The sequence below is a fragment of the Cervus canadensis genome, chromosome 18, assembly GCF_019320065.1.
Source record: "Cervus canadensis isolate Bull #8, Minnesota chromosome 18, ASM1932006v1, whole genome shotgun sequence".
Lineage (NCBI taxonomy): Eukaryota > Metazoa > Chordata > Mammalia > Artiodactyla > Cervidae > Cervus > Cervus canadensis.
The window spans coordinates 57,205,359-57,232,845 of record NC_057403.1 but is presented as its reverse complement, the minus strand read 5'-3'; the positions used below and the strand labels follow the sequence as shown (position 1 = coordinate 57,232,845).

Here is a 27,487-nt window from a genome sequence, read left to right as displayed (position 1 = left end):
TAATTCCTACACAAGCCCCCCAACTCTGTGCTTTGGCCACACGTGCTTGGCCAATGGAAGCACAGATGTGAGCATGGCCTCCTTGTCATGGAAACTATGGGAGAGTGGGTTTCGTGAAACAAAAGAATGAACCAATAAGGAAGAAGATATGAGATCCAGGCCACAGCTTCAACACAGTAGAATAATAAAGAGAACTCTCAGGCCCCAGTGAAGAGGGACCTCAGAATGACAGTAGCCAGTCCTTACAAGACCTTGTCGGAGGACTCCGGAGAGACTCCCCCAGAAGATGAAGAGACAAAATGTGAATGCACATCTCAAGAGACATCTAGAACACTGACATATAATCAGGAGTTGACCAATGCCTAGAAAACCAAATAAACAAGCAGAACAAAAAGAGTCAAAAAAGAAAAAGAAAAGAGATTGCACCAAATCTGCTCAAGTCTTTGTTAAGAACCAGCAAGTGGGAAGGTCGCTCATAGGTAATCTTGGCTGCCTACCTAAGATTTCTCTGATTAAAGCAAGTGCTTTCTGCTCCTTGAGGTGCGTGGTTTTCATCTTCTCAATGTCAGAGGCTAGAGGTGGCCGGTAGATATCCCTTCTGCTGTTTCTTCGCGCTCGGAACAAGGCAGAGGGGTCTGTGAAAGTGAAGGGCATAAGAGCAGTCCCCCAAATGGGCAGTGGAACCAGGCTGTACATTTGCAACCAAGAGACCCCCTCACCAGGTACCACGGGACCCACCATTCCCACTCTTCGGGAGCCATTTCCCAACACTGCCCTCCGTGCCTCTGCCTGGGCTATCCCAGTGCCCAGGATCCTGTCCCTTCTTCTTCAGGAACAAATGCCTCCCCTCCTGTGGTCTCACTGATCACTGGATGCAGTCTTCCTGTGTTCCTGGACTCTAAGGGGGATCTCAGTGCTTCCCAAACTTGGAAAGTTGAGGGTATCTAATATCTCAAAGTCCTGTTATGTCTAATTCCAAGTATCTTCTTTCTCAGACCACTTTATTGAGCTATAATTTTCACAAACTCACTCTATAGAAGCCTACAATTCAGTGATTTTAGGAAATTTATAGAGTTGCGCCACCATCACCACAACCCAGTTTTAGAGTGTTTCTGTCACGCCTAAAGGTTCCCTCATGTCCCTGAAGTTGGTCTCTACATCCACTTTATCTCCACCCTCAGCCTCATTAATTTGCTTTCTGTATCCATAGACTTTCTTTCTAGACTTTTCATATAGAGTCATATGTACATAGTTTTCTATATCTGGCATCTTTCACTTAGTGTAATGATTTGATGCTTATCCATGTTGTGTATGTTAGTAGTTAGTTTCTTTTTATGTTTTGATTAGTATTCTGTTGTATGGACAGGCTAGCTTTTGTTTAATTCACCTATTGATGGATATTTGGATTACTCCTTGCTTGGGCTATTAAGAATAATGTGACTATGAATGTTTTGTATGGACATATATTTTCATTTCTCTTGGGTAGGTTCCTTGGAGTGGCTAAGTATCTTTTGGCTGTTGCGAATGAAGCTGCTATGAATGTTTGTGCACAGATTCCTGTATGAAAATAAGTCTTCATTTCTCTGGGATGAATGCCCAAGAGTGCAATTGCCGAGTCATATGGTAAACCCATTTTTAGTTTTGAAAGGAACTGCCAAACTGTTTTCCAGAGTGTCTGTACCATTTTATGTTCCCACTGGGACTGTGTCAGTCCTCCAGCTTCTCTGCATCCTTGTCTGCATTTGGTATTAACACTGTTTATAGGCAGTCTGATATGGGTATACTGACCCAACTGTCTTTTAGATCCACACCCCTCTGTCCATCCCCACTGCTAACACATGCCATCCCCAGTCTAGGACCATTTCACTAGTCTTCCTACTGGCTTCTCCACTCCTACCTGTGACCCACTACCTCTGGTCTCCAAGAGCAGTCATAGTAATCTTCCTAAAATCACAAATCTCCTATTTGAAACACTCCAAAGCCCCAGCATTGCCCCAGGGCACTGCGTGACATGGTCCTCACCCACCTCTCTGCCCTCATCTTGAACCACTCCTTCCACATACACACAGCTCCCCGTGCTGTAGCCACCCTGTCAGTACCTGCTGTAAAATGACAAGCTGTGGTTCCACCTCAGGGACTTTGCACACACTCAGTGTTCAGTCCTTCCCTCTCCCATCCTCTGGGAGCCAGCTTAGGTACCCCTTTAGCAGAGAGGCCTGTACCCTCTTATTCTACCCGCCTCATTCTTTCTTACAAGTCGTTTTGTACATATATTTGTTTACTGTGTCTCCCAAATGGGCTGTTTATTCCAAGTGTGCTAAGTTGCTTCAGTCGTGTCCAACTCTTTGTGACCCCGTGGACTGTAGCCTACCAGGTTACTCTGTCCGTGGGATTCTCCAGGCAAGAATACTGGAGTGGGTTGCCATGTTCTCCTCCAGGGGATCTTCTTGACCCAGGGATCAAACCTGGATCTCTTACATCTCCTGCCCTGGCAGGTGGGTTCTTTACCCCTAACACCACAGATGCCCTTTATTCTAAGAGCAGTAACCTGTTCCAGCCAGTCAGTGCTGTGTTGCAAGGGCTGAGCAGAGAGCAGGGATTGACTTCAAACAGGCAAGAAGGAACCTTTGGGGGTAACACAGCTGTTCTGAATTGTGGTGATAGTTGCACAACTCTATAATTTACTAGAATCAATGAATTATACACTCACAGTGATTGGATTTTATGTAAATCATGTTCCCAAGCCAGTGTACTGCCTGGAATACAGCAAGTACTCCCTGGATAAATGCCAAAGGAATGACCAGTGAATATTTAATTGATTGGGAGGCTGACGTCTCTTTGGAGAAAATTAATCTTTTGACTTGGAAGATGGTTTTAATGGAGTTTTTGGATCTGCAAAGCCAAAACCCTATTGGAGGATGGAAGGATCCCGGCCCATGAGGAGGTCACCATACTGCATGGGGATGTAGGGGTGTGGGCTTTTGTCTGCTCCCATTTTTCCTTGAGAGTCAGAATCTCTGCATAGACTGTGAGAGTGTTGATTCTGTTCTGTTTGCCTGTGTGTGTTTTGTAACTCTCTTATTGAAGGCACCCTCAGGAGTTTTGTCTGGAAAGGTGAGAGGTCAGGTTGGGGGGAAGAGGTCTGGTCATGGGCTCCTCTGACCAGAGGCAGCATGGCTGTGTTCCACTAAAATGCTTTACAGAAGCAGGCGCTGGGCTAGATTTGGGCCCCTGGCTGTTGTTTGCAGACCCTTGTCTGAGAACCCTAATTACAACTCTCTTACCCCTCATTCTCACCCCTCACCCCCACACCTTGTATTTTGGTTTTCTAATGACATGAACCCTGGAGAGGAATGCTTGCTTGCTATTACACAGAGGATGATGGCCCCTGCCAAACACGGACCCCACAGTGCCTCTTCATGCTTGGGTGTCAGAAAGGCTTGGATAGGGGAGGAATGAGGTTGCTCAGGAGACAGAGGAGGAGGCACTTGTCCCTGGATGGTCTGGGGGTGCCTCACCAGTAGGGTGGAGTCTGGGGAGCAGAGGTCTGAGCCCAGGATCACCCAGCGGCTGAGCTCTGTGGGCTCTCTTAGCCTCGTCAGCCCCTGCCTACATCCAGGGAGCCGTTACCTGGGCCGGAGAGACGTCCCGGGAGGGGGGCCACAGGCTCCTCCTCATCCTCCACGCGCTTCCACACCAGCGCAAAGAAAGCTGCGAACCCCAGCACCTGCAAAACACCCACCGTGTGTTGGAAACTCTGTTAATTGGGACAGGAGCCATGCTGTGGGGCAGCCAGGTGGGAACCAACCCGGCCTCTGCAGAGAGGGCATGTGGTCATGAAGTGTGTGTGCGCCTGGTCACCCGCCAGGCTGAGACAGGCAAATCCTTGAACGCACCCTGCTTCTGGCGTGTCCTGAGCCCTCCCACCCGCTGCTCTCCTTTTGCTCAGCCTTTCTGTTACCTCTCAGCCTGGTGACTTACACCTCCCTAGCACATACACCTGCCTCCTCCCTCTGTCTGTCCCTCCCTTTCTGTATGAAGTAATTCCTCCCATTACATTGTCTTTGCACCCACAGCATAGAAGCATAAGGCTCAGGACTCTGTTCTTAATATTCTCAGACTGGATTGGGGCAGGTGTCAGGAGCTGTTTGCTGGTGGGGGCGGGGGGGGGGGTGATGAGGAGGATTCCACAATGCTGCATAGGTAGAAAGAGTCTCTATAAATGTTCCCTCATTTCTATAGCTTCCCCCTACCCCATGCCAGGATTCCTACTGCCTGGCTTCTTCCAGGCCAGATTCAGTGACTCTGACTGCTCACTTGCATAATTTTACATTTTCAAGAATAGGAGTGTATTTCCAGTTCATGGACACATCTAATGACTTTGTGGGTTTTTTTTCTGAAGATAAAGTTCTTGTGGCATTATACATGCCACAATCAAAAACATCCTAGCCCTGAGGAAATATATCATTCCTATTTTACATGTGACTTAGGGCAAGATTTTTTTGTGACCTTAGCCTCTTTTGTTGTTGTTGTTCAGTCTCTAAATCTTGTCTGACTCTTTGTGACCCTGTGGACTGCAGCACACCAGGCTTCCCAGTCCTTTACCATCTCCCAGAGTTTGCTCAAACTCATGGCCACTTTACCTCAGGTTTTCCCACCTGTAAAGTGGAGGTGAGGACCCTCCCGAGGGTGAGAGTGATGATGAGATGCCAGCATTTGGCCGTGAGGGAGCGTGATTTATCCTGGTAATTACCTTCCTGCCCCGGATCCACCCAGAAGTGGCACTCCAGCTGGGTTTGTGAATGAACAGATGAGGGAACTGCTGAAGCCTAAGGATGGAGCAGCTGGCAGGAGGGAAAGCCTGGACAGAGGGGCGGAGGACATGAGGGCAGCCCCACAGAGGTCCTGACCTTCAGTGGCTGGGTGACAAACACGCTCTCCACGAAGGAGACGGCCATGGAGATGAGCCACTTGAGGGAGCTGGTCCATCCATAGTGCAAGCCGTAGAGCATGGTGAAGAAGGCTGCCACCCCGCTTGTGACTACCACCAGGAGCCAGCCCACCAGGACACACCACCAGGGCAGGCCTCGAGGGAGCTTGCTTGCCTGCAAGGAACTGCAGGAGAGGGTGGATATAATCAGTGTGGCCCCATTTGGGCTCAAGTTCAACTCCTACTCCACCTCCACCAGCTGCGTGACTTGGTCAAGCTCCTCGACCCCTCAGACCCTCAGTTTTCTCCTCTGTCCTGTTCTGTATTCTGTCTGATATACATACACGTATGCTACTGAGGTCACCTTTATTCAATGCTTACTAGGAGCCAGTCCCCATACAGACTGATGTATACAGATGGCAAGCTTCGAAGGCTGGTACTATATAGTTGTTTTTATTATGAAAATTCCCCATTATACAAAAATCAGTGAGTAGATGGAACCCTCATCAACTACTTTCAACAACCATCACCTCCTTGTCACTTATTTCATCTATTTCCACATTTTCCCCCCTGAAATATTTAAAAATAAATTCCACACATAATATAAAATTGTCACCAATTATTTCCTAATACATCTCAAAAATGGTCATTTTCTCACTCAGTTTTGGTACTATTGTTGGGGAAAAAAAAAAATTTCCTTCTACCCTTTCTAGATTCTTCTGGCTGGTTTAAATTAAATTGACATGAGACAGATTAACAGGAGAAAAAGCAAATTTAATTACATATGTATGGGGCTTCAGAAGAATTTAAGACCCAAGGACAAGTTAGGCAGTTGAAGGTTCTGAGCATCTGAGAACTGGTTTGGAGCTTGGGACCTCAAAGGGGAGGAAGGCAGTTCACCTGGAGATGAAAGCAAATGTTTGGTAAACAAATGCTTACTATGCCAGGTCAAGAGGACTCTGGAGAGGACTCTGTCTCCAGGCCCTTCCACACCTAGCCTGTATTCTTTGTAGATGTCCTGAGTGATACTGCTCTTTATGGGCCAGGGCCTTTTAAATTCTTTTTAGGTCTGGACCAAGAGATAGGTGTTATCATTCCCATATTACAGATAGGGAAAACATGGCTCAGAGAGGTTGAGGGACTTGTCTAAGAGCATGCAGCCTTGAAACACCCATGTGAAAATGGTTATAAACTGTAAAATGCTATACAAAGGGCTCTAACGGTCATCTGGTAAAATCACCCTGTCCAAGTCCTCTTCCCTGAGTCGCTGCTTCCTGGGGAGATCTGGATGAATAACCTTCTGAAGTTGCCCAGATGCTCTCCCGGCAGGCCCCTGGGCTGGGAGCACCAGGGGAGTGGATTACCTGGAGTGTGCTGGGGGCAGGGTTCCAGCCTGTGCCACCAGACAGCCCTTCAGGGTCTGCAGCTGCCCTAGTGCCCTGGTGCGGCTCTGACCCTGGGAGGAGCCCTGGGGCTCCAGCAGCAGCAGCTCTTGCTCCAGGTGCTCCAGCTGAAGGTAGAGACACTGCCGGTAGGCACTGTTCTTCCAGGCATCACTTGGGCCCACCTTGGGCCTGAGGCGTTGCATGTTTTCTGGAGGACAAGGGAGAGAAAGAGCATCAGCTGGTGCTGAGTGACAGAGTAGACTGCCTGCAATAGAAACAGAAGTGTTGATGATGATTTTCTTATATCAAGCACTTTCGATATGCCAGGCCATGAGAAATCTGAGATTCAGAAAGATGGGGTACTCAGCCCACATGGTCAGTTAGGATTTGAATGTACTTCTTCTTGCCCGAAAATCGCATGGACAGAAGATCATGCCAGGCTACAGTCCATGGGTCCACAAAGAATCAGACACGACTGAGCAACTGAGCACACACACACTTGTCTTTTATCAAGGGCATTTTCAAAATTTCCTTACACTTAGAAGAGATGAGAATAACATACCTATTGCCCTCCCACAACATATACCCACATTTTGTCAGTCTTGTCTCTGCCCCACAATGTTTGTTTTTTTTTTTTTTAATTTCTGAAGTATATAAAAAGCAAATCCTAGACACAGAGTTCTGTCATCTGCAAATATTTTAATATATACAAGATTTTAATTTGAAGCCAAGTTTGCCTGTTGCCAAAGATGGTATAAATCTTTATCTTTTGTTTTTAGTTTTTTTATTATGAAAAATTCTAAATTGGAAAAGAGAATGAGATGAATCTGTACCCATTGCTCAAAATTGTCTCCTCATGGCCAGTCATATCTCATCTAAATTCCAAGCCCCATGTCCTGACACTAAATATTCTCCTGTATTGGGAAAGGGCTCCTTTAAAAAACAAAACCAATGTCATTATTAATTTTTAAAACAATTAATAATAATTCCTTAACAGCATGAAACAGCCAGTGAAAAAGTTTCCCCTGATAACTTCTGAATGTTCTTCTCCAATTCTTTTCTTCAAATTTCATTTCCTAAAAAGTGTTTAAAAGAGCAAAGGTGTTTTATGTCTTAAATTACAGAGGTAAAACATATTCATGCAAGAAAAACACACTTTTGACCCTTTCCACTATTTCCCCATACCTTCTAAGGGAAGCTTGGCCTCTGCAGGTAGAGCCTGGCCTGGGTCCCTGGACCCTGAGATGGGAGACCAGCACCCTCAGGGCTTTCTCCTGGGCAAGAAGGGCCCAGGTCTGGACCAGAGTTCATTTTCATAAAGGGTGCATGTAACTGGATATAGAAACTGGCACGATGGAGCACCCTGGCTCCAGGACCCCTCTCCAGTCACAAGTGAGAAGTGACTGAGAAAATAAGTGATGTGGAGAAAGTAGAGACGCAGACCAGCTGTGGGTAAAGGCATGGCCACACGATCCCTGCCTCCCTTGACTCAACCCAGGCCTCCTACCTCCCCCTCCTTCCTGGGCCTCCCTCACTGACGCCACAGCTAAAGTGTCCAGCATCAACAGCCTTGGTGTTGCAAGCATTCTGGCAGTGTTTCCGGAAGATGCATCACTCCCAATCATAACCACTTACTGAATCCCTGCTCTGTGTCAGTCTTGGGTCTAAGCAGTTCACGTGTCCAATAACCTCACTGAGTTCTCAGAACCAGCCAAGGAGAGGGCTGGATCAATGCTTCCATTTTACAGGGGAGGCAATGGTTTTCTCAGGGAGGTTGACCAGCTGTCCAAAGCTGCACAGCTGCTCTTGCATGTGGGAGAGCCCCAGGTGTGACCAACTCCAGAGTCCTTGTTCTAAGGCCCATGCTGTGAATGCCTATGCCCCCAAAGACCCCCAAACAGGACCCAGTGTCCAGTGTGGGCATCAGCAGAGTTCCTATGGGGACGACCTTCACAGGCAGCCAGAGCCCAGCTCTCTGGGGCTAATCTTCCAGCATGGCTGGAACACAGGGGTCAAAATGGGGCTGACCATGGGGTCAGCATGAGCCTGGCCAGGTGGGCTTTGAGCGCTCCAGTAAGGAACTGGGACCTTGTCTTGATGGCAGTGGCTCTCAACATTCAGTCCACATAACAGTCACCAAAGTAACTGGTTAAAAATGCAGATTCCTGGCCTCACTCCAGAAAATTTAATCCATTGTATCAGAAGTGGGCCGAAGAGTTATGAATTCAAACTCCCCAATCTATAGAGCCCATTTTTGTATTCTAAGGAAGGTTAAGACATTGATCAGCCTTGTGTGTTAAAAATGGCAGCATACTTAAGCCACACCACCAAATATGGCAGCCACTTGCCATGTGTGACTATTTAAATTAAAATAAAACCAATTTAGTTCCCTAGTCACACTGGCCACGTTTCAAGTGTGCCAATAGCTACTTGTGGCCGGTTGCTGCCGTATTGGTCAATGGAAACATAGACCATTCCTGTCACTGTGAAACGTTCTATTGGACAACTGGTCTAAGCACTGGAGACAGTGATCTAGGTGGAAAGGTGCAAGAGGGGAGTCAGACTAGTTCAGACCAGAATAATGTGCAGTACACATGTGCAGCTCTCCACGTAATTCATGATTCAGCAACAAGCAATGTGAAAGCAATGCAGGAGATGCTTAGGGGCTAAAGAGCACATGGCTGGAGACCCTCTTGTGGGCTGAGTGGTTGAGTTGCTCCTCTGAGGAAAGGACAGGTCAGCCAAGAATAAAGGCTAAGTAGGCATTAGCCAAGCAAAGAGAGGAGAGAGAACATTCTAGATCAGAGGACCAACAATGTGCACAGGCCTTCAAGGGAAGGCACCTTGGAATTATGTGAAGACCTGGATGCCTGCAGTACAGAGAGAGAGGCTCTGGTGAGTGGTTGGAGTGGAGGCTGGTGAGGGAGACCCTAGGAGGACTTCTTGAGCCCCTAGTGATACAGACATGACCCTCAGTCCTGCATCCACCTGGCTCCAATATGCCCCCTCAAAGCAGAGAAATATCAAGACTCACCTTTTACTTGTACTGACCCAAGAGTGAGTGTTAAAGGGGCCCCTGTCTGGCTGGCTTCGTCTGAGAAGACCTGCCCTGCTTTGTTCTGTCGACAGATAACGTCTTCCATCAAGGCCAGCAGTTGGTTGATATTCATTGAGTTTGTGGAGTCCCAGCCCAAGAGAGGAGGTGGCACCTTCAGAGCTTTGAACAGGTTGCTGACAAGTCTCCACAGATCCTGCAAGTCACCCAGTGGGAACAGGATGTGAGCTACAGGTAAGGGGATAGCAGAGTAATCAAGAGCACTCACCCTGGGGCTGGACATTCTGGGTCTGGTCCCAGGTCTGCCTACTGAGACATGACCTTGGACCACCTTGAGCTTCTGTTATGTCCTGCATAAAATCTCTCTTCTAGGATTTCAACTGACATATTTCAGGCTATATTCCTCAAAGTGTGGCACATAGTAGGTGCTCAATAAATGCTTAATGAGTGCATGAATACAGAGGGAATTCTTTCTGTGTACTTCTAGCCTGTGATCTGTAGTGAAAGTATATATTTTGTACAGAGTAGGTAACCAAAAAAGGTATCTGTGCATGTATGAATGTATGTTGTAGGTCTTTGCTTGCACATGAGTACATGTGTATAAACGTGTATCTGTGCACGTGTGTACATGTGTGTGGAGATGTGTGCATATTGTTTGCATATATGTGTGTGTTGTAGATGTGTGGTGTGTATGAATGTGTACATGTGGCATGTGTGTAAGCATTCGTGTGGGTACGTGTGTGCATGTGTACATGTGTGCACTGTGCAGATGTACATTTTGTACATCTATACATGTTTGTGGATGTATCCATGGTTTGTGTGAATGTGTGTACATGTGGCATGTGTGTGCATGCATGTGTACATGTCATGTACATGTGTTTGCATATATGTGTGTGTGCATGTGTGTGCAGTTGATGAGTCTTGGTGACCGATGCTGTCAGACCACATGGACTGCAGGCCTCAAACCCCAGTCCCCACCCCAACTTCTTCCCAGGCTAGAGGTCCCCCTATGCTTCCGGGGTTGAGACCTGCCTTGGTCACTGCTTCAGGCGTCAGAAGGCCATCCTCCATGGGCTGTGGTGGGGGCGCCAGGCTGAGGCTCCTCCTGTCCCATTTCCCAGCATTCTGTTCCTTGGCTACCCAAGGACGGGTATTCCGAAAGATCTGAACGATCAGGAGGTTGATGGGGAACATGAGGAGTGAGCTCTCCAGCCCAATCATCACTTCCTGCCAAGTGAACTCGATTTGACCTGAGGCAGATGGAGGGCAGGGGTCAAGGAGAGAGTCCCCTCCACCCCTCCCAGAATGTGGCTGTGCAGCAAGGGTTAACCTTGCCTGAAGAGAGGTCTGCCCCTTGAATGGCTCCAAGGCTGGGGGGTGGGGGGTAGTGACCACTAAGCCCTTGGGATGTCCTGCGTGGTGGGTATGCCTTTGTTTACCTGGTGTCTTGGGCCATCTGGTATACTCTGTGCTAACAATGTGATTTATGGTGGGGGCCTTGGTTGCCCTGGATCACCTCAATGCCTAGAGGAGCTGGAATCTTAGGTCAGTCATCCAGGGTCAGCCATGTCTATGTTATCATGCCCCAATAAAAACTAGACACTAAGGCTCAAGAGAGGATCCATGGTTGGCATTACTCTGCACGTGTGATCACATGTCATTGTCTGGAGGAGTGAGTGCCATCCAGACTCCACTGGAAGCTCAGTGCCTAGTCTCCCATGGTTCCTGCCCCACATGCCTCTGATTTTGATCTATATCCTTTCTCTAATAATTATGAGTATAATGGCATTTCTGACTTCTGAGTCCTTCTAATGAGTTATTGAAATTCAGGGTAGTCTTGGGACCTCTAGAATTGCATGGCATTTCTGGGGCAGTGACAACTCATGTCTACTGCCAGTAACCCTGATCTCCAGGCCTTGAGAGTGGGAGTTACCCAAGTCCATCTTTTGCTCAGCTGGGTCCTTGGGGACACCCCAGAACATGATGCTGGTCAGCATGGTGCAGAGGAGCAGTGAGAAGCAGCAGGACACCCTCTGGACACGTGTGAAGTTGCTCCGAGCTGAGCTGCTGAAGATGGAGCACCAGATGTGGCCATCCTGGAAGCCTTTGGAGGTCTTCATGAAAAACAGGTGGCTGTGGACAGACCAGGGGAGAGGGATAGGCATTTAGGGAGGCAGGAATAGGGGAGAAGCCTGGTCTTTTTGGAGCAATCCTGGACTGAGAGGGAGGATTTGTTTCTAAATTCTTCATCTGCTTTTTTCTGTTATAGAAGAAATACAGAGAGTAAAAATTGTGAGACAGGGTCTCAGAAAAGGCATCACATTCTCGTAAAGGATCTGTATTATTTCCCTGTGAGTAGAATGTAGTTCAACCTCAGAAGCTTTTCAAAGGTGCAGATTCTGCTAATAGAGTGTCCAGAGCAGAGATTTCCTACTGTCGCTTGTTCTGATTGGTCAGTGCCAGCACCCTCCAGGGTTGTACAATACTTTGACTGTCACTTGAGGAAGTGTGGATGCCCTGGACTCAGAGTAAAGGTGAAGAGAGAGAAAGAGGTCAGTTGCCAACAACAGTGTCCATGTTATATGTCTTATTCAGCAAATATTTGATGCCCCCAGTCCTGTGCCCCAGGCTGTGTGCTGGGCCCAGGGTTTCACAGGGATGAGAAGCTCCTGTCGTCAGAGAGCTCGTTGCCAGGTTCCTAGGCTTCACATGTGCTGATGCGGTTGGAGATAAGATCTGCTTAGCCTGAACCGCACAGTGTGCCAGGCACATTACCACATCGTTCCACGGGACCTGGGGCCCCCTGTGGGGTATGCACGTTGACTGGTCAGTTTTCAGATGCGGAAGCTGGGACCTGGGGAAGTGCGTGACTTATCCAAGGTCACACAGCAAGTCACTAGCAGGCGTGTGGGACTTTATGACCTGTGCCCACATCTGTTTTATGCCTCTGTTGGGGTCCAAGTCTCTCTGGTTCAGACTTCTTCCCCCTTGGAGGCTGAGCTGCTCCCAGTGGCAGCTGGGAGGAAATGTCGCCTTTCGGTAGATATACTAGAAGTAGACTGAATGCCTGTGTGTAGGAAAATTGTGGGTCATCCATTCTGTGGAATATCATGCAGCCAATAAGGAAAGTTTGACTCAGAAGTTTGACCCTCAGAAGGATGTGTGTGATATATTAAAGAAAAAAGTGAAAGTGAAGTCACTCAGTCGTGTTTGACTCTTTGTGACCCCATGGACTATAGCCTACAGGCTCCTCCGTTCATGGGATTTTCCAGGCAAGAATACTGGAGTGGGTTGCCATTTCCTTCTCCAGGAGATCTTCCTGACCCAGGGATTGAACCCAGGTCTCCTGCATTGTAGGCAGATGCTTTACCATCTGAGCCACCAGGAAAGTCCTTTAAAAGAAAAAAGGCAACATATTCAGGATAACATGCTGTTTTATTTATTATTTTTTAACATGCTGTTTTAAAAGATACAAGATAAACAGCAGTATGTGGTGTCCTGTGTGGGTGGGTGTACAGGCGTGTACATTTGTATCTGCTTATGTGTGTCTGGGAACAGATGTGGAAGGGTGCACAACAGGGAAGGGGATGAGGGAGTGAATAAAGCATGGGAGACGCTGAAAAATGCATCGAGAGTAAAACGACGTGAAGAAGAGGCTCCACATGGCCAGACGTAGAATCGCCGTTCAGATCAGTCTGTTCACTCATATAAAAAGTATTATTCTGTGACGTGTGTAAGGAAATTTGGATAACTGTTCCATAACTGTTATCACCACCTGAAGATAATTCTGTCTTGAAGGGCCCGTGTCCCTCCAGGGCCCTTCTATCACAGCAAAAAAAACCTAATTAGTCATTAATATCACACATTCAGAGCTACCTAGACCTGCAAGCTGAAACATGCTTTTATTTGGCTGAGACTGAATTATGATGCCACTCCTCCAGAGATGAAATAACAAAGTAAAAGAGCATTTGCTTTAAAGAAGAAAGAACAGTACCTGAATTGTTTCCTGTCCTCCTCTGTGGCCACCGGAAATACCTTGTCAAGGACACAGTCTCCGACATCGATGGACAGCCATGAGTTGCAGAGGAAGTACCACTTCTGGTCCATTGCCAGGTCGTGCACCAGCACCTGGCTTACATACCTGGAGGGGATCCACAGTTTTGAGGATAATGTTAGGCGGATGAGATGTCTTTGGACCCCTTGAAGATAATGTTAATATATTGCAGACCTGAACCCAAGAACAAGAACTAAAAAGACACTTTGTATTTTTCTTCATTGCTGTTAGTGCCTTGATCAAAATGCCCCAATCAGTGGGTGAATTTGGGTTCCTGTGGGGAATTCAGCTAGTGTAGACCACCAGCTTGGAGGCTGCCAAATTTTCACAGGCATGCTGCAAGAGCATGCGTTCTGAAACTGTGAACCCTCCTGTAGGGCAGCGAGCCCAGGGGCGCCGCCATGACGCAGGCAGGAGAGGCGAGTTGGTTGGACCGTGCGTCCCGGGAGGTGCAGGCTCGAGCGCACGGGCCCGGCCCCCCGGCCTCCATCAGGGAACGCGCCTGCCCTCCACCTGGGACTCAGGGCTCTGTGGGTCATCAGGTCTGAGTTAGACCTCTGAGGCCCAGGGAAGAAATGAAGTCATCTTGCCTCTGCTGGGAGGTCAGATTCAGCAGCAGCGGTTTTCCCTGTTGCCTTAGAGGGAAATGAGACTAAGGATATCAATAGGCATTCTTTTTTTTTTAATTATCTACTTTTATGTTTTATTTATTTAAAAATAATTTTATTTATTTTTATTTTTGGCTGTGCTGGGTCTTTGTTGCTGTGTGGGCTTTTCTCTAGCTGTAGCGAGTGGGGGCTACTCTTGGTTGCAGTAAGTGGACTTCTCATTGTGGTGGCTTCTCTTGTTGTGGAGCATGGGTTCTTGGGCACTCGGCCTTCAGTAGTTGTGGCTCCAGGGATCTAGAGCTCAGACTCAAAAGTTGTGGTGCATGGGCTTAGTTGCTCTGACACATGTGGGATCTTCCCAGATCAGGGATCAAACCCATGTCTCCTACATCGGCAGAGGGATTCTTTACCACTGAGTCTCCAGGGAAGCCCAGTAGGCACTCTTTATTGAGCATTTACTGCACAGTGGGGATTATGCTAAGAAGCTCTTGACATGCATTTTCTCCTTTCATGGAGGATAGTCCCCATCAGGCATGTAAGAGCCACCTCTGTTGAGGTCACACACCCTCCTGAGGTGGCTGACATCCAGTGCCCATTGGGTGAGGCGCCTGGTGTGATCAAGACCTGGACATCTCAGCCCAACTCAGCACAGCTCCAGAGCTCCCTTTGTGGTCAGCTGAGCTGTCTTTGGGCTGCATCAAAGCTCTTCTGCCCATCCTGCTTGCTTCTCTCCCTGTCCATGGGTTGATCCTAGGCATCCCTTGGGTAAACAGCCTCCATATTCAACTTCATCTCAGAGTCTGCATCCTAGGAACCAACCCTCAGCTGAGGGTCTTAATCCTTTAGGTGAGTCAAGGACAGTGGTCGAAATGCTGTGTTTTCCAAAAGCTGCCAGCCACCGGCGAGTGTTCAGGCTGGAGGCCGCTCATCTGGGCCTCAGACAAAATGGGGAGGAGTCTTGGCTCTGAGCTTGCCAGTTGTGTGACCTTGTGCAAGTCAGTTAATCTTTCCCAAGCTTAGATTCACCCACCTATAAAACAAGGATAATAACAGCATTTGTCTCAGAGGGTCAATGAGCGTTCAGTGAGGAAAGCACAGGAGGAACTAGCTTAGTGCTCTGCAGTGAAGCCGTTCTCACATCTTCTCCTGGAGAATCAGCCAGTGTCTCATCTGCTCTCCTCATATTGGGCAGGGTTTGTCGTTAGAGTAGGCATCTATCCCCATTTTATAGATGGGGAAACTGAGAGCTAAATGAGAGACTGAGCATTTTGTGTGGCCTGTGGACTGATGGGCCTCTCTGACCCTTGGCTTCCTCATCTGTGAAATAGCGATCCAGTCTATGTTTTCTACCAGAGGCTCATGAGGATCAGCAAGGCAGCACATGCACAGCGCCCAGCCTTGGACCTGGCGCTTAGTAGGTCCCTGTGGTTTGCCCACCCCTGACTCACCAGGATGGCTGGTCCCCTGAGTTGTCATGCCATAGTCGCAGGCTCCTCAGCTCCCCCAGGGGAAACAGGGTGGAGAGCAAGAAGACATCCACTCCCCCTCGCTCAAAAACCGGGATGTTGGGGTCCAACAGGTGGTGGGGCTCACTCTCTCCATCCAGGCCATACAGGGTGACGGTCACCTGAAACCCAGAGGCCAGGAGTGGCTAACTCTGTGTGGTAACTGAGCCCCGCGTTTCGCTGGAGGTGCCTGAAAACCAATGAAAACCAGCAAAGCTCGGCCCTTTCTCCTCCTCTCCTCCCACCTTGGGCCTGCCTGAGTTATTTTTCAGTTGTATGAAGATTTGGGGTGACACTATCTGTATGCACATCTTTGAGATGAGCTATACTCATAAAATGCTTCCTGATGAACTTTTCAGACTATCTGTCTATTTATTTGAAAGGGCCATAGGACAGGAACTGGTTTTTCTCCCTAATGACTGTATTCTCAGGGCACTCAGAGTTCCCAGTATTGAGGCAGGAATGAATGACTGCCCATTACTCTCAAAATACGTATTCCCGGGCCCCATCCAGACCTACCAAGAATACTGGGCACAGGAATCCGTATTTTTCTGAAGCCCTGCAGGTGCTGCTGGTGGCCATGCCTGATTACCTGAGCCCAAACCAACTACAGCAGGTGTCATATGCCCCACTGATATCCGTCCCTCAGCCTCACCACTGTGGTGTTCCCATGGCCCACTGCCAGCTGCTGTGTCTCTTGCCCTGGGGGGTTCTTGGCTGTCAGAGCAGCAGGTGGAAGGTAGCAGAGAATTAATGGCCCCTGCAAGCTGTTTTCCACCAATGACTGGTGGGATTGGTGGATAAACAGCCCAGTTGACTCAGGCCTCTGCTGGGATAACTTTGAGGCCCACATTCCTCACTGCTTTCCAGAGTTCCCCGGTGGGATTAGGCTCCAGCTGTCCACAGGGTAGTGTTTTTTGTTCCTTTCCTGCCTGGCTTCCCACTCCCCTATGGGGTGCCCTGGAATCCCCTCTCAAACGAACTACTTGTGCTTGAATCCTTGTTTCAGAATCAGCTTCTAAAGCGGAGTCTCCACTGTAGACACTCTCAGTCAGATAATTCCTTGCTCTGGGGCTTTCCTGTGTGCTGTAGGATGTTTAGCATCATCCTTGGCCTCCACTCATGAGGTGCCAGTAGCATCTCTTCCTCTCCCAAGTTGTGACAACCAGAACCACTTCCAAATTACCAGCCATCCCTGGGGGCCAACCATTTGAGAACCGCTGTGCCAGGAGAACCCAACTAACAGGTATCAATTGAAAAGTGAAATGGGGAGCCATGAAATGGCCTGTGGATCACACGCTTTCACTCTTTCATTCCTAGGAAGGTCAGTTCCTTGTATCAAACAGAAGTGGAGTGGGTGTTTCATTAGATGGATGAAAGTGATTCCTGCAATTATTCAGCAAATAGTTACTGAGCACTTACTCTGCGTTAGATAGCTGATTGAGGCACTGAGGTGCAGCGATTTTAAAAAATTCATTTAATTCAAATAAAAATATATACACAAGTAAAAATAAGATTTAAATAAGACTCAAAAAGTAAAAAGTAAGTGGACACATGCCATGCTCTCATGGAGCCTAACACCATTTAAAACAACAGTGGAGGGACTTCCCTGGTGGTTCAGTGGCTAAGACTCTGACTCTGAGCTCTCAATGCAGGGGGTTCCATCCCTAGTCAGAGAACTAGATCTTCAATGCCACAACTAAGAGTTTTTGTGCTGCAGTGAAGATGGAAGATCCTGCAAGCTACAACTAAGACCTGGTGCAACCAAATAAATAAATTTTTTTTTTTTAAAAACCCAAATCAACAGAGCTTTCTTCAGCACAGTACACACAGTATCCGTGGTTCTGTGTGGTTCTGTGGAGCACAGAACATAGTTTCAGTAAAGGAAGCTTGGAGGCTGCTGTGAGGGATGGTACATCCTGATGAGGGACGTGACGCAGGGCGGACTTAACTAAGGATGCTGAGACATGACAGAAGCAACCTGCTGTGTGCTCCACACCTAAACTTTTAAGGGTTTTGGAGCATCCATAAACAAATGAAATCATGGCTTCACTACCTTTAGGCAGCCTTTCAAGGACAGCCTGACCTCTTAGCTGGATGGCAGCTAATCTGTTTTCCTCAAAAATATAATTCGAGGTTCTTTTTCAAATGGTTGACATTGTTTCTCTCTTTTCTCCCCTTTCTCCTAAAAATTCTTTTTTCCCCTTTATTCATTGCTAGCAGTCTAATGACTGTTCTGCATATGTGAGCACGTTTGAGTGCAGGTAACTACCTGTTTGAATTATCCTTTAGTAGGGTTAAATGAGAAGACCAGTGGGTACAGTGATGGTGGTAGCTTAGTCTCTAAGTAGTGTCTGACTCTTGAAACCCCATGGACTATAGCCTGCCAGATTCCTTTGTCCATGGGATTTCCCAGGCAAGAATGCTGGAATGGGTTGCCGTTTCCTTCTCCAGGGGATCTTCCCAGCCCAGGGACTGAACCCACATCTCTCGCGTCTACTACATCGGAAGGCAGATTCTTTACCAACTGAGCCACCAGGGAAGCAGCACCAGACCCCAGATCTCCCTTAATCCACTCCTCCTTTATCTTGTTAAGTATTAGGGCTTAGGGTATTATTTCTGTCTAGCAAAAAGATACTTTTCTCCAAAAAAGCAGAAGTTTAAAAAAACCCACAATAAAATCCAGTGTGCTAAAGTAACTCAACAACCAACTGGCAAGCGCTTTGCTGGGTGGTACCTGCTAATTGACCAAGGGGTCTTGTGAGTCAAGTACCTTTGAGGAAGTGGCTGCCCCCCTCCGGTGTCCGGTGTAGACTGTCACCAGGTAGTGGTACTGAGCAAAGGGGTCGTTGTCCTCCAGCACTGTGACCTTTACCTGGACAGAAGGATGGCATTGTGGGATCATCCACCACACATGTAGCCAGGAGTGAGTTGGGCATTCATGACAATTAAAGGGGGGAAGCACAATTATGTCTGCTATTGAGTCATTGCATCAGATAAGAACTGTTCTGTATAAAAGCAGAGTTTCAAGTGAAAACCAAAACTTTTAAAATAAAAAATATATACTCACTATTAAATATGACCCAAAGTAGTCAAATTGGAAATGAACTTGATATTAAGCTGAGAATGTTTGATGTTTGAGCTGATAAATACAAACTCTGTTCATAAATGATTTCTCATAACATTGGTAACCAGATTGTGCCTCTAAGGGAATTTAAAAAGAATGAATGTGTTTTAGCAAAAAATAAATAGCTGTAGTTGGTCAGAGGCTACAGAGGGCTGGGCAGTGATGAGCTGCCCAGATCTATTGTCAGCGGAGGGCTGTTTTCTCAGTTGCCAAGGTGGTATTGTCAGGGATGCAAGTCATCTCTGTCAAAGTCGTGCACCTCCTAGGGAAGCCGATATCTAAGGACAGATTGGTGCATTGCCAAAGATCAAGACCTGGGCTTCTCAGCATAGTTCAGGACAATTCCAGAGCTTCTCAAGGGGTCAATCAACTGTCAATAGGCTGCATCCCAACTTGACTTCTCCCTCTACCCATCCTACCTTCTTCCTTCCCTGCCCCGGGGCTGATCCCAAGCACTTCTTGATAAATACCCTGCATATTCAACTCCATCTGGTCTGCTCCGCAGGAACCAACCTACAGCTGAGGGACTTAAAATATTAGCGTTAAACCCTTTGGGCAAATCAAATACAACAGTATAAATTGGGAAACTATTATCTTTTTAGGTTTCATACCATTCACATCCTGAGAGGTGTTGCTGTATGTAGGGAGGGTAGGCAATGTTGAAAGGTTCAGTGCATTCTTATATTCATTTATGTGCTCACTCACTCGTGAGTGTGTATTGAAGGCTTCTATGGGTCAGATGTGATGCATGTATCAGAAAAAGAATCAGAACCTTGTTGTCACAATTGGTTATTGTTTGATCTTGTTTTTACCCTCAGACCTGACTTATCAGGCAGATCTGGGTTTGAATTCTGGCTCCTGGGAGGTCGCTTTGGACTAGATAATTGCCCTCTCTGCCCCTCTCTTGCTTCCTCTATAAAATGATAGAGGTACTGTGCAGGCCTGGGTTGTTCAAATCCCACACATTCCAATGAAAGGACTGGTTTTGGCAAACGCCTGGAAGATAACCTCTAAGTCCTTGAATATTCTGCATGATCAGGGTGTCTGACTACCCGGGGCCTCAGGCCACCCTAAGCATTACGTGCTAACAGTCTGATCTGTGGTGAGAGCTCTGGGCCATGCTCTGTCAGTCTGACCTGGGCAGGGAAGAGGGGCAGTGGTTGCTGCAGACTAGAAGCAGTCATGCAGGTGCCATACTTACGAGACTGACCCCTCGTGAAACCAAGGTTTGGGGAGCTTCCCTGGTGGACAGTATGTCACATGTGCTGTTGCACATCATTGCTAGAATTCATCTGTCTGTAGGGCTCCATGGGGAGAGGACAGTTAGAATCTCTTGCCTGATCTCTCCTGGACCCTTCCCTTTGCTGACTTTAATCTGCACTTTTTCACTGTAATAAACCATAACCATGAGGATAATAGCTTTTTAAAGTTCTGTGTTTCCTTCTAGCAAATCATTGAATTTGAGGGTGGTCTAGGGGACTCTCAACATCAGTACCTTTCCCCTTGGTGCTGTTGTGGGCATTAAGTGGGAATAGTACCTGGCACATAGTAGATCCTCAATAAGTGGTCAGTTTTATATCCTCCTGATAATTTTATAAACAAGAACATTTTACAGGTAAAGAGGCTGAGGGGCCAGCTTATCGGAGATGACTCCAGGGGTCAAGGCCTGGACTTGGAGCTGGCCCCTCAGCTCCCCACCAGGGCTCCATTCTCTGGAGCTCCTGCAAGGGGACTGCTCACCCACTGCTATTCCCGTGGATCGTGCCACCTCACCTTGGCTTGATCCTGAGCATCCTTCCTCCTTGCCCAGATCAACACCAGAAGGTAGGCCACGAAGAGGCAGCTCACGGTAGTCACAACCACAGGGTTGTCCTCAAAGGTGGCAAAGAGCTTAGCAGTCTGGCGGACATCCACAGCGTTGGGCATCACCAGGAACGTGCTCCCAAAGAAGGTGAGGTGGTTGCAGAGGCAGTGGGTCTGCGAGAGGGTGGTCCGCGGCCCCACCTGCAACCCCAAAGAGGCCCTGGTGAAAGCACTTGGGGAGCGTATCTTCCCTGCCCACGGGAGGAGAGCAGTGAGGGGTGGATTCTGTCCTGGGAAGGGCTGGGAGACTGCTGAAGGCCAGCTTCAGGATTCTCTTTGGGCTTTTTTATTTAGTTAAACGTTAATCTTTAAATATAGTGAATTATGTCTTGTAATGGGCTCATCTGGTGGCTCAGACAGTAAAGAATCTGCTTGCAATGCCCCAGACCCAGGTTCAATCCCTGGTTTGGGAAGATCCCTTGAAGAAGGGAATAGTTACCCACTCCAGTGTTCTTGCCTGGAGAATTCCAGGAACAGAGGAGCCTGGCAGGCTACAGCCCGTGAGGTCACAAAGAGTCAGGCATGACTGAGCGACCTAACGCTTACACATGTCTGTAATAAGCATTTTTGCACCTGTCATTCTCAGTGAGTGACCATGTCCATCTTGCCAATCTGCTTTGCCTTTTTGGATAGGAAGTATAAAGGGCAAAACCAGAACGCCCTCTGTCCGCCAGCCTCCAGAAGCAGCCACTGCCATGTGTTTGGTGTGCATCCCTTCCAGTCCTCTCTCCCACCTGGTGCTCTCTCACCGGGCAGGTATTTGTGGGGTGCTACTTCCAGGCCAGGCAATGGGCAAGGTGCTGAGAGGACATTCAGGGTGACCAACCCATCTCAGTTTGCCAGGGACCTCTCTGTTTCTCAAACTGAAAGTCTTAGATCCTGGGAGCCCCCTGAGTCCCAGGCAAACTGAGACAGTGGGTTATCTTACACTGAAGAGAAAAATGGCAGAGATCAGGAGAACCATGGCAAGAAAACAGGAAGGACGAATATTCACATCCTAAGCTGGTTCTCAGCAACAGAAAAGAATTCTCTAAATTTTACCCACTTTAGACCTAGGGACCTGTGACCCCTGTCCCAGGCTCGTGCTTTGAAGGGCCCCACTCTAGCTGTCCTAGGGCTGTGCCCTTGTGCACAGGATGAAGAGTCGTGGGGGCAGAGGGAACATGCCCACCATAGCACATACAACCCAGCGAGGACCAGGGTGAGATCCTTGGTGACCCTGAGAAAGAGCCCCCCTTAAATTTTGCACTCCAGATGCCTCATTTGTCTTACCTAAAATGTCTTACCCTGGGACCCCCCACTTTTAGACTGTGGTCTGGGGACTTGGACCTCAGAATTCCCTCTTCTAGGGCCCGCCCAGACCCAATCCTTAGGATCGTCCTTCTGTGGAGGACTGGCTACTGGTGTGGCCACCGACGGGCACAAGAGAGGCAAAGAAGTGAAGTGAAGTTGTTCAGTCATGTCCAACTCTTTTTGACCCCATGGACTGTAGCCTACAAGGCTCCTCTGTCCTTGGAATTTTCCAGTCAAGAATACTGGAGTGGGTTGCCATTTCCTATGGCAAAACATGGGGAAATGGGGCATGTAGATGGAGCTTGGGCTCGGGGTCCTTGTGGTATGGGGACTGAGGTTAGGGGAGAGAGAGACAGGAATGGGGCAGGGGAGGGCTCTCTATCTGGCTCTTAATTCATTTTGTGCACTTAGCGACAAGGCTTCTCTTGCAGGCTAAGGCCTTCCTTAGCTTGCAATCCACCCAGGGCTATTCGGAGGGTGAAGATTTCATTCAGACCCACAACCCAGCACTACTTTTTCATTCCAGGGTCCACCATGAGGTGGTAAGGTAGGAGACAACAGAAAATACTGACATGTGGAAAGTTCTTTGCTCAACACCTGGTGAGGAAGAACCTGTGGCAGCCCAAACATGCCTCAGCAGATAATTCTTATCTTTTACCCTTAACACACCTCCTGGCAAGGCTGACCCCTCTGACAGCTATGGCATCAGCTGTTTTATTGACAGAGTTCACGTGGGTCTCACATCCATATTTGCTTACTGTTTCCTAATCCTGATGACTGTTCTGCATCAGCTGTGGGTTGGGAACCCTTGGCACACCCAGGAGGGGTGGGGCTGGTTCAGAGAACCCCAAGCAAGTGCTCCTGACAAGACCTTCTCAGCACTAGGCGCACAGGGGCCAGACCTGATCTATTCCTAACGTTTTACTTTACTGGGTTTTCACAAAGACTTGGAGGGCAGTGGCTTTCCTACTCTTTTTCCAGCATGAGAGTCCTTTTGAAAACCAGAAGTTAATCTGGAAAAACCAGAAACTCTTCATGAGATTCCCCCATGACAGAAGCTACACCTTTAGTATCCTTTGAGAAAATATATAAAGAAGTTCTCAAACCCCTTGCAATAATTCTGCCTTTACTCCACTGATAAGGTCTGCAGTTCACAGATTTGGAGCTTTCTTTGGTTATTTAGAGAATAGACGGTGATTTTTCCATCCAAAATTGGTGATCCCATTTACTTATTTTTCCTCCATTTAATTATTTTTCCTCCATTTAATTATTTATGGCTGTGTGTGTGTGTGTGTGTGTGTGTGTGCGCATACGTGCATGTGCACTCAGTCGTGTCTGACTCTTTGCGACCCCATGGACTGTAGCCCATCAGGCTCCTCTGTTTATGGAACTTCCCAGGCAAGAATTCTGGAGTGGGTTGCTATTTCCTATTCCAGATGGCTCTGTATCAGTACCCATCTTTATCAACATCTATTTCTATAATGAGCATCAGGTTCACAGTATTGGGTTAACATAATTTTGGTAATATGACACATTCCCCATGACTTTTGTATGCCCCACATTTGTGTGTGTGTGCATTAGTATCTGTATATTCTTAAAAATGTGTAAGCACCTGGGAACCCATGACTCCACCCAAAAGCTAGGAACTTTCCAGTAACTTACATTTAGCTAAGTGGTCCTCCCTCAGTCTGTCCTCATGCCCCCTCTCAACCCAGAGTGTCTAACACAACAGTCACTTTCATCTGTGGAGCACCTACTATGTGCCAGGTGCCACACTAAGTACTTCATACTTATAACCTGGTCTAGGTCCCACCCTGTGGTAAGTGGCAGCCATCCTTTATCCCCATTTTCAGATGGGAAAGTTCAGAGAGGTGGGGGGCCTTGTCCAAGGTCATCTTGCAAGTGCTGATGACATGGAATTGGACCCAAGTCTGTCCAGTGGCAGAGTCCTTGCAGCCAGCCCCTGCACCATCCTATTCTGAGCCTCAGGCCTCAGGGCAGTCTGCAACGGGCATTCTGTGTCAGCAACATGGGGATCAGATGAGTCACTGGTAGCAAGGACTCTCAAAGATGGCAACACACTCGTTCACAAGGTACAAAGACTTAGGCTGCAAGCGTGGGAAACACGCTGTCTCTTGGACATCTCAATGAGCCCTTGTCTCTTCTTGGCACTTGGGGAACTGCCATGTGTGGCAGCTGGAAGCCAGGCTGGAGTTGACAAGGAAGCCAAAGAGGAAGCAGAAACAAACCCCAAAGGATCTTGGTTCTGAGTCCCCTTTTGTGGCTCTGCTAGGACCTGGCCTCTTAGACTTGTGACTGCTATCATTGGAAATATGCACCATTTGCTTCTCGTCTGTCCTCTGCTAGACTGAGTGCTCACTGTTTGTCTCATCATTGTATCCCTACTAGTTGGCCTGGCACTGGTGAACATGTGTAGAATGAATGAAAGAAGGAATATGATCTAGGGGGTGGGGATGGGTGTGTCATAAAATTCAACTAGACATGGAGGTTGTTCTGGGGAGAGTATGGAAGTCCAGCAGAGGGAGACTGCAGACATCTGCCACCCCAAGAAGATGGCATTGGATTGGAAGATTGAAGTGGGAATGGGAGTTTTGCAGGCAGGGTAGGGGAAAGGGGCCTTCTGAGGGAAAGAACTGCATGTGCAAAGGCATGGAAGAGGGAAGGAAGACACTGATGCCCCAGGGATGGCTTCTGATGGCCTCAAAACCTATGTCTGACACCAGGACACTGTCACAGGCCTTGGCTCCGCGGAGGCAGAGCTGAGCTGCCCTGAGACAAGGGTGTGATTGCTGTTAATAGAACCACCTGCCTCCAGGGCTCCAGGAGCCTGGGCTGGGCTCTGGAGAAGCAGTGCCTCATGTTGCTTAAAGCTTGTGCTCTGGGGACAGACCTGGGCTTGACTCTACCATCTTCTTTGCTTCCCCCTCCTTACCTGGCACCCGGAGTTGTCCCAAGTGCCCTGGACCTCATCCCAGAAAACACAATGGGACAGGAAGGTGGTGATGCCGACTGTGAGGTCCCTGCCGGGAGCCGGCTCCAGGTCAGACTCAGGGATCACAGTCAGATAATAGACACCTTCTCCAAAATGCAGGTCCTCTGGACTCAGGATCCACGTGGACAGCTCATCTGCAGGAAGCAGTGGGTATGGGGGGTGGGGGTGGGGGTCCAGGTCAGCCTGAAGCCTCGTGGAAGCTGCATCTAATGTGATGGGAGCAGGGCACCAGGTGCCTGGGCAGGGAGGCAGACACTGACGGTCTCCCTGATGCCCCAGGAGTAAGGAGAGGAGGCACGCCCAGCTCAGTGAGCTGAGTTGGCCCCATGAGGCACAGATTCTGACTTTGCTCCTCCTCGGCCGTGTGACTGTGGACTAGTTACTTAACCTCTCTGTTTGTATCCGAAAAGTAAACGTTTCATTCATCCCCATCCCCAAGGGCTGTCATGAGGACTGCAATAAGGTCAGTTCTGTGAGTGCTTGTCAGCTTCTTCAGGGCATATAGTAATTGTTCACCTAGTATTGCCTAATAATAATAATCATACCACTAACAAAAATAAGTACTGAATGTAGCAAGTTTTTTTTTCTTTTTCTTTTTTTTCTCTATGGCTCTGATTTTCAAGTTTTAAGCTGGTCACACCCCCAGGAAGCAACTCAAGAGGCTGCCCTGGGTGGTGGGACTACCTGGAGCAGCCGTTGGCAGGAGGTGAGCCTGGGCATCGTAGCTGGTCTCATTGGGGTGGTAGCCATAGCCCAGGCTGAGCGTGAGTGGGGCGTCAGGTCTCCAGTGAAGCTGGATCCCTAAAGCTGCGCTGCCTGACATCAGGTTCACTCGCAGAGCTTCAGGTCTGCTCAGGTTCAGCACGGTTGGCTCGCTGTGTCCTTCTGAAAGCCGAGGCAGCAGGATCTGTATTCAGAAACAGTCAAATCAAGGGTGTGCCAGGACAGGAATGCCTGTGAACATCAGGGAGAGCCCCTGGGGAGCTGAAATCCAGCCTGCGCTCTGCTCTTTCCATTAGTTTCCTGAGGCTGCTGTGACAAATGACCACAGCTTTGTGGCTTAAAACAACACAAGTTTATTCTGTTACAGCCCTGGAGGCCAGAAGCCCCCAAATCAGTTGCACGGGGCTACAGTTATCAGAGCTGTTTCCTTCTTGAGGTTCCAGGGGGGAGAACCCACTTCTTTGCCTTTTCCAGTTTCTTGAAGTGCCTGCAGTCCTTGGCTCATGTACGCCTTCTTGCATCACCCAACCTGTTGATTCTGTCATCAAACTGCCTTTCCCCTGCCCCACCCACCTGCCACTTAGAAGGACCTCTCGATGACACTGGGCCCACCCAGGTGATCCAGGATCATCTCTCTATTTCGGGATCTTTAACTTAAATCACATCTGCAGAGTCACGTTTTGCCGTGTCAGCTGCCATATTCACGGCTCAGGGATAAGGATGAGCATGTCTTCGGGGCCTTTATTCGGCCCCTGCTCCTCAAGCTGTGCACCCTGACTCAGGGCTACACCTGCACAGAAAGTGCACGAGGATGACTCTGGGCTCCAGAGCACAGGCTCAGTAATGGTACACAGGCTTGGTTGCTCCACAGCATGTGGGAGCTTCCCAGACCAGGGATCAAACCCATGTCCCCTGCACTGGAGATGAAACCCAGGTCTCCTGTATTGCAGGCAGTCTCCTGAATTGCAGGTGGATTCTTAACCACAGAGCCACCAGGGAAGCCCTCACTGAGAGGATTAAAAATGTTGTTATGTACAAAATCCTTAGCCAAGTGCCACATACACAGTAGCACTCAATTAGTTGCTGCTATTCCTCTGCTTTATTCTAACATTAGAACTTCTCATAACCACTCTCCATTTAATCAGCTCTCTGAATTAACTAATGCCCTCCACCCACTATTTATTTATTTAATTAAAAAAAATTTTTGACTGCACCTCAAAGGTTGAATCTGGGACCACAGTAGTGAAAGCACCAAGTCCTAACCACTGGACCACCAGGGAATTCCTTCCATCCTTTTTCTTTTTTTAAATATGTATTTATTTGATTGAGCTGGATCTTAGTTGTGGCATGTGGGATCTAGTTCCCTGACCAGGCGTTGAACCAGTCGTTTGAACATTCTTTATCACAGCATATATATAACCAAATAATATATAGTTTTACGTTAAACTATATAAATACATATAGTTTTATGTTAAATTACAATGTTTGCAATGCTTATAGTAGGGTAAGGATAATTTTTCATGATTCTCTTCTTTTTTTCTTTTCTCTTTCTTTCTTTTTTTGCCCACATCATGCAGCTTATAGGACCTTAGTTCTCTGAGCAGGGATTGAACCTAGGCCCTCAGTAGTGGAAATGTGGAGTCCTAACTACTGGACCCCCAGGTAATTCCCAGTGATTCTCTTCTTTAGTCTTTTTTTTTCATAACCAGCCAATTTTGGACCCAACCAAGTTGAAAAAGAATTCAGAAGTGCCACCTGACTTCTGAGCATACTCTAAGCCTACCTCGATATACTCTGACAGATTCTTCACAGGGATGCGTTGTCCACTAGGACTGGTCAGAGAGAGGCCACCCACAGTTCCGCTGACATCAAAGTGACCTCGGGCTGGAAAGGGGCTCTTGGGGAAGCTCATCATCTGAAACCAAGAACAG

General features: G+C 48.1%; 1 protein-coding gene across 1 annotated transcript in view; it reads right to left on the bottom strand.

The window, feature by feature from the left end:
* Positions 1-27,487, bottom strand: part of PKD1L2 (polycystin 1 like 2) — a 112,823-nt gene that overhangs the window by 25,340 nt on the left and 59,996 nt on the right. Inside the window, exons 21-34 of the mRNA XM_043437182.1 lie at positions 27,340-27,471; positions 25,518-25,740; positions 24,774-24,967; positions 20,438-20,668; positions 18,311-18,412; positions 15,481-15,659; positions 13,365-13,511; positions 11,304-11,503; positions 10,403-10,620; positions 9,350-9,566; positions 6,295-6,523; positions 4,911-5,115; positions 3,631-3,727; positions 498-635 (exon numbers count right to left, since the gene is read on the bottom strand). Of these exons, the coding sequence (XP_043293117.1) occupies positions 498-635; positions 3,631-3,727; positions 4,911-5,115; positions 6,295-6,523; positions 9,350-9,566; positions 10,403-10,620; positions 11,304-11,503; positions 13,365-13,511; positions 15,481-15,659; positions 18,311-18,412; positions 20,438-20,668; positions 24,774-24,967; positions 25,518-25,740; positions 27,340-27,471 (2,512 nt within the window). The remainder of the gene's footprint in view (positions 1-497; positions 636-3,630; positions 3,728-4,910; positions 5,116-6,294; positions 6,524-9,349; positions 9,567-10,402; positions 10,621-11,303; positions 11,504-13,364; positions 13,512-15,480; positions 15,660-18,310; positions 18,413-20,437; positions 20,669-24,773; positions 24,968-25,517; positions 25,741-27,339; positions 27,472-27,487) is intronic.